The following is an 11,982-nucleotide window of genomic DNA, read 5'->3' as shown; positions in this document are numbered from 1 at the left end:
ACAGAAACACGTCAGACATTAAAACCTTAATCACAGCGTAGAAAGCCAAACTCTAATTCATACTTTTATGCAGATTACAAAACTGAGCATGCTCATCATAAATAGATTTCTCACTGGTTCAATGCACACAAGGTTCCGCTGGGAAAGGAAGTCAAATACAGCAGCTCTGTCCATGATCTGGAGAAGTACTGTTTGGAGGCTGTGACACATTGCCGAGCTTGTGCCCTTTGACGCATGTATATCGATCGATCAACATAGAAGGTCTGACAAACTCTGTGTACAGTGTTTGCTCCCAAGACTTTGAATAAAACACAGCCTATGACTGACTGCTCGGGCTGCTGATTGGAGCTGTTTAATGACTTGGAGACAGTGCTTCTTGGGTAAAAGTAAGCTGATGTGGTCAGTTACATGACAAGTCTATGCAAGTGTATTCCATGTGGAGTCCCAGTGAAGTAAATGGGGCTCAGCCTGGGCAGAGGGTCAACCCCTCATGGATCACATTGTAGGACAGGGACCTTCAGCTGCTGTTTAAACTTCAACTGATCATTTTCTGATGCTTCCTGTATACATTCTCAGCTGGGAGGAATAATTTAATCAGAAAAATGTGTATGATAAATGGGAATCATTTAAGAACACCTTACTAGATGCCCCAAAAGCCATAGTCCCAGAATTGAGGGAGAAGGTTGTGCTAATTAAAAAACTGACCTGATTTAGAGGGGAAGTGAAGGCAGCTATAAAAAATAAAATAGTATATGACAAATGGAAGAAAGGGTAAATTAGTAATAATGGATGTAAATTAGAAGTTTGGAATTGTAGAAAATTGACAAGGGAAGCCAAGGGACACAAGGAGAAATCTATGGCCAAGTGTTAAGAACAATAAGAAAGAGTTTTTAAAAATATACTGGGAAGAAAAAGAATCCTGACAATGGTACTGGTCCATTACTACATGGAAACTGTAGAATTATCAATAATACTGCAGAAAAGGCAAAAATGTTCAATCAATATTTCTGTTTTGTATTTGGGGAAAAACAGATAATATGCTCATCATATGGGGATGATAATACTCTTTCCATTCCACTAATATTTCTGGAGGATGTTAAACAGAAGCTACTAAAGTGAGACATTTTTGAATTAGCAGGTCCAGATAACTTCATCCAAGAGTTTTAAAAGAGATGGCTACAGAGCTTGCTAGAATGTTAATACTGATTTTCAATAAGAATTTGAGCACTGGGAAAGTTCCAGAAAACTGGAAGAAAGCTAATGTTGTGCCAATTTTTTAAAAAGGGTAAATTGGATGACCAAGGAATTATAGGCCTGTCAGTCAGACATTGATCCCAGGCAAGATAATGGAACAGCTTATATGAGACTTGATTAATAAAGAATTAAAGGAGAGTAAAGTAATTAATGCAAATCAACATGGTTTTGGAAAATAGATCCTGTCAAACTAACTTGGTATCTTTTTTTGATGAGATGACAAGCTTGATTGATATAGGTAACAGTGATGACATAGACTTCTGTAAGGCATTTGACTTGATACCACACAGCATTTTGATTAAAAAATTAGAATGCTATAAAATTATCATGGCACACATTAAATGAATTAAAAACTGGCTAACTGATAGGTCTCAAAATGTAACTATAAATGGGGAATCATCACTGATTGGGTCTGTTTCAGTGTGGTGCCAAAGAGATTGGTTCTCGGCCCTATGCTATTTTTCATTTTTATTAATGTCCTGGAAGAAATATAAAGTCATCACTGACACAAGTTTGCAGATGACACAAAAACTGAGGGAGTGGTAAATAATGATGAGAACAGGTCACTGAATCATAATGATCTAGATCATTTGGTAAATTGTGCATAAGCAAACAATATCCATTTTAATGCGGCTAAATGTCAATGGATACAACTGGGAACAAGGGTCGTAGGCCATACTTACAGGATGGGGACTCTATCCTGGGAAGCAGTGACACTGAAAAAGATCTGAGGGTTGTAGTGGATAATCAGCCCAATCAGGCGGGGGGGGGGGGAGGAGTAGGGTGTTATTTCCCCTCTGTATCAGGCTCTGGTGTGGCTGCTGCTGGAATACTTTGTCCTGTTCTGGTGTGCACAAGTCAAGGAGAATGCTGATAAGTGGGAGCCACGAGAATGATTAAAGGATTAGAAAACCTCCTTGAGTGATAGACTCAAACAGCTCAACCTATTTAGCTTCGCAGGTTAAGATTAGTCTACACAAATATCTACATGGGGAACAAATATTTAATAATGGGCTTTTCAATATGGCAGTCTAACACAATCCAATGACTGGAAGCTGGAGCTGGACAAATTCAGACTGGAAATAAGGTATACATTTTTAATGATGAGAGTAAATTAACCCAGGGTCGTGGTGGATTCTCCATGACTGACAATTTTTAAATCAAGACAGGTGTAAAAGCTCTGCTCTAGGAGTTATTGTGCGGCACGTCTCTGGCCTGTGTCAAACAGGAGATCACACTAGATGATCACAATGGTCCCTTCTGGCCTTTGAATCTCTGAGGTAAGAGCAAAAACCCAGCTCTGTGGTGGCTGACTGGGAGAAGGAGTAGATCTCTAGAGTCAGTCCTGTGAAGGAAGGCCTGCAAAGGGCCAGAACTTAACCAGAGATTGCCTTGAAGCTGGAAATGCATCCCCTGAGGTATGCATGGGGAACGGCTCAGTGATGCACTCTTCAGATGGCACATGAGGACAGGAAATCTGTAATCAATGGCATCTGAGAGACAGGGAGCAGGTGGCCCGTCTGCTTTTGGACTGAATGGGTAGCTGTTCCTCTCAGCCCCATCTCTGGCTTCTTCCTCCTCCACAAAAGCCAAGGAGAAGAAACCAGGACTATGCTACCATAGTATCATGTCAAATCAGCCAATGTCTTGGTTTTCCCCATTCACACTTCATTGCCTATCAGCTACTGAATACAAGTGTCAGAGTAACAGCCGTGTTAGTCTGTATTCGCAAAAAGAAAAGGAGTACTTGTGGCACCTTAGAGACTAACCAATTTATTTGAGCATAAGCTTTCGTGAGCTCACGAAAGCTTATGCTCAAATAAATTGGTTAGTCTCTAAGGTGCCACAAGTACTCCTTTTCTTTTTGTGAATACAAGTGAAAGACTTTATTCTGAATTCCAACGCATCAGGCTAATATGTGACACAGACTGAATTTCCCATGCTAGGGCCTGGTCTACACTACGAGTTTATGTCAGACTTAGCAGCATTAAATCGAATTAACCCTACACCTGTCCACACAACGAAGCTATTTTTTTCGACATAAAGGGCTCTTAAAACCAATTTCTGTACTCCTCCCCAATAAGGGGATCAGTGCTGAAATCGACATCGCCGTTTTGAATTAGGGTTAGTGTGGACACAATTTGAAGGTATTGGCCTCCGGGAGCTATCCCACAAGTGCACCATTGTGACTGCTCTGGATAGCACTCTGAACTCGGATGCACTGGCCTGGTGTATAGGAAAAGCCCTGGGAACTTTTGAATCTCATTTCCTGTTTGGCCATGTGAGCTCATCAGCACAGGTGACCATGCAGTACCAGAATTGAAAAAGAGCTCCAGCATGGACTGAATGGGAGGTACTGGATCTGATTGCTGTCTGGGGAGAGGAATCCATGCTATCAGAACTATATTCCAAAAGACGAAATGCCAAAACATGTCCCATGAGGGACAGAGGCTACAGCAGGGATGCAACACAGTGCTGCGTGAAACTTAAGGAGCTCAGACAAACCAGAAAACCAAAGAAACAAACGGACGCTCCGGGACAGCGCCCCAGACATGCCGCTTCTACGCTGAGCTGCAAGCAATTCTAGGGGGGGCCGCCACCACTACCCCACCCCTGTCCTTGGACTCTGATGATGGGGTACTCTCGGCTATGCCTGAGGATTTTGCAGATAGGGAAGATGAGGAGGAGGACAAGCTTGAGGAGAGCACACAGCACACCGTTCTCCCCGACAGCCAGGATCTTTTTCTCACTCTGACTGAAATACCCTCCCAACCCAAAGAAGCCGGAGAAGGGACCTCTGGTTAGTGTACCTTTTTAAATATAATACATGTTATAAAAGCAAGCATTTTTTAATGATTAAGTAGCCCTGAGGACTTGGGATGCATTCGTGACCAGTACAGCTACTGGAAAAGTCTGTTAACGTGTCCGGGGATGGAGCGGAAATCCTCCAGGGATATCTCCATGAAGCTCTCCTGGAGGTACTCTAAAAGCCTTTGCAGAAGGTTTCTGGGGAAAGCAGCCTTATTCCGTCCTCCATGGTAGGACACTTTACCATGCCATGCTAGTAGCAAGTAATCTGCTATCATTGCATGACGAAGTCTGGCAGCGTATGGTCCCAGTGTTTGCTGGCATTCAAGCAACATCCGTTCTTTATCTCTCTGTGTTATCCTCAGGAGAGTGATATTGTTCATGGTAACCTGCTTGAAATAGGGGAATTTAATTAAGGGGACATTCAGAGGTGGCCATTCCTACTGGGCTGTTTGCCTGTGGCTGAAAAAAATCCTCCCTGCAGTTAGCCACGTGGTGGGGGCGGGGGGGCCACTAGCGCTGAGCTGTTCGCGTTTGGCTAACAGGGATCTTCCCTGATACCAGCCATGAGGTGGGGGGAGGGGTAAAGCAATCATCCCAGAGAATTGGATGAAGGGGGGTGGGGGTTAGTTTGGTTTCTGCTGCTGCATGTTAACAGGAAAACCGCAGCACTAAATGGCCAACTCAACGGGATTTGCTTGGTATGGGAGAGGAGGGCACTGCGGTTATGAAGGCTGCAGAAGCCAAAAGACTATGGCTTACCATGACCGCCTGCAAGCCGAATTCTGTTGCCCAGCAATGCGAGTGTGATCTCTAACACCAAAGCTGCAGGCACTCAATATAAGATGCAAAATGCGACCTTGTACCAAAATCACATGTGCTATGTAATGTGAATAGTGTTGTTCACCGTGAAAGAGTATAGCCATTGTTCTGTAAAATGTATCTTTTAAAATACTTCGTTCCCTTTTTTTCCTCCAGCAGCTGCAAATGTTTCAAGCCTCCCTCCTCCATCCCAAAGGCTATCTCAGATAAGGCGGTGAAATGTTCTCTGAGCTCATGCAGTCATCCAGCACTGACAGAGCTCAGGAGAATGTGTGGAGGGACACAATAGCAGAGTACAGGAAAGTAGGCGATGAACGTGAGGAGAGGTGGCGGCAGGAAGATCAAAGGAGGCATGAGGCAACGCTAGGGCTACTGCGGGATCAAACGGACATGCTCCGGCGTCTGGTGGAGGTTCATGAACAGCAGCAGGATCAGACTGCTGCTGCAGCCGCTGTTTAACTGCCCTCCCTCCTCCCCAAGTTCCATAGCCTTCTCACCCAGATGCCCACTCCACCCCAGTGGACAGCCCAAGCAACAGAAGGCTGTCATTCAAGAAGTTTTAAAGTGGCCTTTTCCTTCCCTACTACCCTCCTCCCACACCCCACCCGGGCTACCTTGTGATTTATCTCCCTATTTTTATAATCAATTAATGAAGAATACATGTTTTTTAAATGATAGTGAGTTTATTTCCTTTGCAAGCAAGCTGTGATCGAAGGAGGGAGGGCGGGTGGATTACAGGGAATTTAGAGGCAACCAAGGGGGCAGGTTTTCATCAAGGAGAAACAAACAGAAGTGTCACACAGTACCCTGGCCAGTCATGAGACTGGGTTTCAAAGCTTCTCTGATGTGCAGTGCTTCCTGCTGTGCTCTTCTAACCGCCCTGGTGTCTGGCTGCACGTATTCAGCAGCCAGGCGATTTGCATCAACCTCCCACCTCACCATAAATGTCTCCCCCTTACTCTCACAGAGATTGTGGAGCACACAGCAAGCAGCAATAACAATGGGAATATTGGTTTCGCTGAGGTCTGAGCGAGTCAGTAAACTGCACCAGCGACCCTTTAAAGGTCCAAATGCACACTCTACCACCATTCTGCACTTATAGAATCATAGAATCATAGAATATCAGAGTTGGAAAGGACCTCAGGAGGTCATCTAGTCCAACCCCCTGCTCAAAGCAGGATCAATCCCCAACTAAATCATCCCAGCCAGGGCTTTGTCAAGCCTGACTTTAAAAACTTCTAAGGAAGGAGATTCCACCACCTCCCTAATGCATTCCAGTGTTTCACCACGCTCCTAATGAAAAAGTTTTTCCTAATATCCAACCTAATATCCAACCACTTGCTCAGCCTATAGTTGAACAGCTCCTTACTACTGTCCAGGGTGCCTGTGTAGGGCTTCATGAGCCAGGGCATTAAGTGGTAGGCTGGGTCCCCAAGGATAACTATAGGCATTTCAACACCCCCAACAGTTATTTTCTGGTTTGGGAAGTAAATCCCTTCCTGCAGCCTTTAAACAGACCAGAGTTCCTAAAAATGTGAGCATCATGAACCTTTCCCAGCCATCCCACGTTGATGTTCGTGAAACGTCCCTTGTGATCCACCAGTGCTTGCAGTACCATTGAAAAGTACCCCTTGCGGTTTATGTACTGGCCACCCTGGTGGTCCGGTCCCAACATAGGGATATGCGTTGTGTCTATAGCCCCACCACAGTTTGGGAATCCCATTGCAGCAAAGCCATCTAGTATGACCTGCACATTTCCCAGAGTCACTACCTTTGATAGTAGCAGCTCAGTGGTAGCGTTGGCTACTTGCATCACAGCAACCCCCACAGTAGATTTGCCCACTCCAAATTGATTACCGACTGACCGGTAGCTGTCTGGCGTTGCAAGCTTCCACAAGGCTATTGCCACTCGCTTGTGAACTGTGAGAGCTGCTCTCATCTTGGTATTCTTGCGCTTCAGGGCAGGGGAAAGCAAGTCATAAAGTTCCATAAAAGTGCCCTTACACATGCGAAAGTTTCGGAGCCACTGGGAATCATCCCAAACCTACAACACTATACGGTCCCACCAGTCTGTGCTTGTTTCCCGGGCCCAAAATCAGCGTTCCACGGCATGAGCCTGCCCTAGTAACACCATGATCTCCAAATTGCTGGGGACCGTGGTTTTAGAGAAATCTGTGTTCATGTCCTCATCACCGCGCTGCCGTCGCCTCCTCGCCTGGTTTTTCAGGTGCTGGTTCTGCATAAGCTGCATGATAATGCGTGAGGTGTTTACAATGGTCATAACTGCTGCAGTGAGCTGAACGGGCTCCATGCTTGCTGTGCTATGGCGTCTGCTCGGGCAATCCAGGGAAAGGGGCGCGAAATGATTGTCTGCCGTTGCTCTGATGGAGGGAGGGGTGACTGACAACATGGCTTACAGGGTTGGCTTACAGGGAATTAAAATCAGCAAAGGGGGTGGCTTTGCAACAAGGAAAAACAGAATGGCCACCTCAAGGATAAAACTCAAAACCCTGGGTTTAGCAGGCCGTTGATTTCACAGAGGCAGGAAGGAAGGAGAAAATGAATACAAAACAAATCTGGTCTATTTCTTGTTTTGATCCACTTCATCTGTCTTTATACTTCTTGCTGGCAGCAGACAGTGCAGTACGTCTGCTGGCCATCGTTATCTCCTGGCTGCTCATTAGAAGATGGTGCAGTAGGACTGCTAGCAGGACTGAATCGCCATGAGACAAAACTTAAAAGGGAAATGACCTGACTGAGTCACTCCCATGTTTGCCCAGGCGCCTCTGACCGACCTCACCGACGTTGGCTAAAAGAGCACCCTGGAGTACATCGACGATGGCTACCAGTCATACTGCACTGTCTGCTGCCAAAAGGCAATGAGCGGCTGCTGTGTAGCAATGCTGTACCGCATCTGCCAGCACCCAGGAAACATACGGTGAGCTGAGCTGGCTCCATGCTTGCCATGGTATGGCGTCTGCACAGGTAACCCAGGAAAAAAGGCGCGAAACGATTGTCTGTCTTTGCTTTCACGGAGGGAGGGACGGAAGGGGGGGGCCTGACGATATGTACCCAGAACCACCCGTGACAATGATTTTGCCCCATCAGGCATTGGGATTTCTACCCAGAATTCAAATGGGTGGCAGAGACTGCGGGAACTGTGGGATAGCTATCCATAGTGCAATGCTCCGGAAGTCGACGGTACTGTGGATGCACTCCACCGACTAAATGCACTTAGAGCATTTATGTGGGGACAAACACAATCGACTGTATAAAAATGCTTTCTACAAAACCGACTTCTATAAATTTGACCTAATTTCGTAGTGTACAAATGGCACAGAGTGGGGCTAGGAGACTTTCTATGACTATTCTCAGAATGACAGGCAAGGTTTACATAGAATAGAACCTGATTTTTAGAGGTGTTGAGTGAGCAATGCGAGTGATCAGCACCTCTGAAAACCAGGCCTAGTACAGGCTAATAATTGAGTCGCATGCCACTCAAATTTACCCAGTTTGCTTTGCTCCTTTTTCAGCACATCCAGTTCGTCTGTTAGCCGGCGGATCTCTTCGTGAGCCATCTGTAGCCTTCGTGCGGCCTCATCCAGGTCTCGCTCAACCCGATTTCGTAACACTTTCTCTCTTTCCAGCTCTTCATTATGGGACTGAAACAGAAGCAATGCTCATAGGACAAAGTAAACCGAATACCTTGTCTGCACTAACAAGCTGCAGCATAGCAGCTTGCACTAGTGCAGAGGTGGGAAAACTTTTTGGCCTGAGAGCCGCATCTGGGCATGGAAATTGTATGGCAGGCCATGAATGCTCACAAAATGAGGGGTTGGGGTGTGGGAGGGGGTGTTGGCTCTGGGCTGGGGGTGCGGGTTCTGGGGTGGGGCCACAAATGAGGGGTTCAGGGTATGGGAAGGGGCTCTAGGCTGGGGCAGGGGGCTCCGGGCTGAGGATGAGGGATTCAGAGTGCGGGAGGGGGCTCTGGGTTGAGGCAGGGGGATAGGAAGGTGAGGGCTCTGGCTGGAGGTGCAGGCTCTGGGGTGGGGATGGAACCAAGGGGATTGGGGTGCAGGTGGGTGCTCCAGGCTGGGACCCAGGGGATCAGAGGGCGGGAGCGGGATCAGGGCTGGAAGCAGCGGCATGTCCCTCGTCCAGCCAATGGGAGCTGCAGAGCCGGCGCTTGGGGCAGGGGCAGTGTGCGGAGCTCCCTGGCTGCCCCTACATTTAGGAGCCGGAGGGGGAACATTGTGCTGCTTCTGGAAGCCACGTGATGCCACGGCACATGCGGAGCAGGGCAAGCCCCCAACCCCACTCCCCAGCTGGAGTGCTGGAGCAGGGCAAGTTCCCAACCCCACTCCCTGGCATGAGCTCGAGGGCCGAATTAAAAGGTCTGAAGGGCCAAACGCTGCCCACGGCCTGTAATTTGCCCACCCCTGCACTAGTGCCTGGGAAGTGGGGACACACTAAATATGCAGGAAGCAGGCGTGTGGGAGCTGCTGCTGAGGCAGTACATGGAGTTGCCAGCAACCCCCAGTTACGTAAGCACGCTGACATGTTATGTGTGTATGTCATTGCTGCAGGCTGGCAGCTGATTTTAGGCATTGGTGTTTTCCAGGTGAATCTCTGTGGGATAAAAAGAACAGAAGCACTTTCTCCCTTGAGAGAAACTGTTAGTCAAGTTGTATTTTCACTCCTAGATTCATAGATTTTAGGCCCAGGAGGGACCATTAGATCTAGCAGGGCTTCCAGCAGGGCATCCAGTCTTGATCTGAAGACTTCAAGAGATGGAGAATCCACCACTCCCCTTCGTAGTCTGTTCCAATGGTTAATCAATTTTGCATTCTTTTTAGTGTCTTTGGGTTGTTTGGGGTGGGGAGAATGGGCAGAGCTGAGAGCAGCCAAGCCCTGAATGAGGGCTGCAAGGCTGTTTAATAAAAGACACTTTTTATGTTTACAGTGGAGGAAAGTGCTTTTTGCTCAAACTTTCCAAAACAATTCCCACTGGGGCACTTCCTTTTCCCTTTTGCATCCACTTCACTTTCATTCACTGCTTCTATCGCCACACGATTTTCAACTTCCACATGTATTGTTTCCATTTCTGTTTCTTTCCCTTCCTGCTTTCTGCCTGTCTCTCTTCCCCTGCCTCGTCTCAGCTTTCCTCCTCCTCCTCCTCCCTGTCTCTTCCCAGATCTCCCTTCCCCCATCACGTTTCTTCACTTTTCCCTTGTCCTTTCCATGTGTCTTTAGCTGGAACCAACCCCTTCCTTCTAAGGCAGTTGCCCCTGCTAGGCTAGCTCCAGTAGCACTGGGTCGGCTAGCTAATACTAACCTCCTCCTGTTATTGTCTGCACCAGCTCCTGGACTGTGGATGTTTTTTATTCAGGAGCCAGGTACCTTTCCCACTAGTCTGACTTTTTGCGGAAAGGTGATTTATTTATAACTAGGGCTCTACCAAATTCATGGTCCATTTTGGTCAATTTCATGGTCATAGGATTTTAAAAATCATAAATTTCACGATTTCAGCTATTTAAATCTGAAATTTCACAGTGTTGTAATTGTAGGGGTCCTGACCCAAAAAGGAGTTGCCAGGGGGGGTCACAAGGTTGCGGTACTGCTACCCTTACTTCTCACTGCTGCTGGCAGAGCTGGACCCTCAGTCAGCAGCCACCACTCTCCAGCCGCCCAGCTCTGCAGGCAGCAGCATAGAAGTAAGAGTGGCAGAATCATACCATGCCATCCTTACTTCTGCACTGCCTTCAGAGCTGGGCTCCCAGCCTGCAGCTGCCGCTCTCCGGCCACCCCGCTCTGAAGTCAGCACAGAAGTAAGGGTGGCAAAACCGCAACCCCCTAAAATAAGCTTGTGACTCCCCTGCAACTCCCTTTTGTGTCAGGACCCCCAATTTGAGAAACACTGGTTTCCCCAGCAAAATCTGTATAGCACACAAAAGACCAGATTTCACAGGAGAGACCAGATTTCACAGTCCATGATGCATTTTTCAAGGCTGTGAATTTGGTAGGGCCCTATCTATAACTGTTCTCAATCCAGTTGACCTGTATCCACTTCACTTCCCAAAGTCACATCTCTCTGTGTGGAATCACAGTTACATACTGTATTAGAAGCAAAAGGTTGCATAAATGTTTTACCTTATTCATTGTCTCTTTAGTATAGTGCATGGATTCATGCTGTTGCTGAAGTTCATCTTCTAATGTCTGGTGGATACGATCAAACTTATCCTTACACGAAAAGACCTATTAATAAGCCAACACCATGAAAAGGCTTGCTGATTATCTTCACTGGATATTGATATGCTGTCATTTAAATGTTAATGTATCTTAATTAACCATGGGTTGTAACCATGTTTTATATTTCAAAAGTGCCTTTAATCCAGATAGATCCCAAATTGCTTTAAAGAGCCCTCACGTGCCTGTTGCACTCTGCTGCTTATAGGGAACTCTGCAGGTTCTTTGCCTTTTTTAAACTTGTGATGTGGCAGGCCTCTTCCTTTTACATCCTATGGGCTCAGCTCTGCACAAAGAAATATACTAATACTGAATATGCTTCACTGACTCTAGCTGAATAAAGCTGGATAACCTCCCCATGTTCCAGCCAGTCTGCATCACTCAAAAACTTAATTACAACCTCATACTTCCTCCAGAAACACAAACCACACAGCACACTTAATCTGTGAACATACATAAGGCTGCAAAGGTTGTAATTAATATTTTGCATTTTATTGTAAGGGAGGGGAATGTGCTAGTGTGTAATGCATTTCCTTATCACCTGAAGCCTGATAAGGATATTCCTGGTGAGACTTCAGAGTCTGTCCATGGAAACATGCTGTGTGGTCAGAGTACCGTTAAAAGGTGTTCCAGAACTTGACATTTCCTTGCTTTTAAAAGTTTGCATTGTCGGGGAGGATATTCCACTTACCCAGCCTTAATCCCTTTTAAACACAAATTTTGCTGGACTATATTTCAGTGGTTTTATTATACTGATGATATATTTTTAACATGGAAATCAGATCTTGACAACTTTGAATATCCTGCAGCAGAAATAAACAGTCTTCATCCGACTATGATGACCTTTGAAAT

At 46.4% G+C, this 11,982-nt stretch overlaps 1 protein-coding gene across 4 annotated transcripts in view; it reads right to left on the bottom strand.

Annotated features, from left to right (window-relative positions):
- CCDC30 (coiled-coil domain containing 30) overlaps positions 1-11,982 on the bottom strand; it is a 137,303-nt gene that overhangs the window by 81,420 nt on the left and 43,901 nt on the right. For all 4 annotated transcript variants that reach the window (XR_014714481.1, XM_084652016.1, XM_084652015.1 and 1 more), the window contains exons 5-6: positions 11,035-11,139; positions 8,393-8,546 (exon numbers count right to left, since the gene is read on the bottom strand). Coding sequence is in view for 3 of the 4 variants with exons in the window: in XM_084652016.1 (XP_084508142.1) it covers positions 8,393-8,546; positions 11,035-11,139 (259 nt within the window). In the remaining variant the exon portion in view is untranslated. The remainder of the gene's footprint in view (positions 1-8,392; positions 8,547-11,034; positions 11,140-11,982) is intronic.

This window comes from Lepidochelys olivacea (genome assembly GCF_965140295.1).
Source record: "Lepidochelys olivacea isolate rLepOli2 genome assembly, chromosome: 18".
In the NCBI taxonomy this organism is placed as follows: Eukaryota; Metazoa; Chordata; order Testudines; family Cheloniidae; genus Lepidochelys; species Lepidochelys olivacea.
The sequence above is the reverse complement of the archived record's forward strand: the minus strand, read 5'-3'. Positions and strand labels throughout refer to the sequence as shown.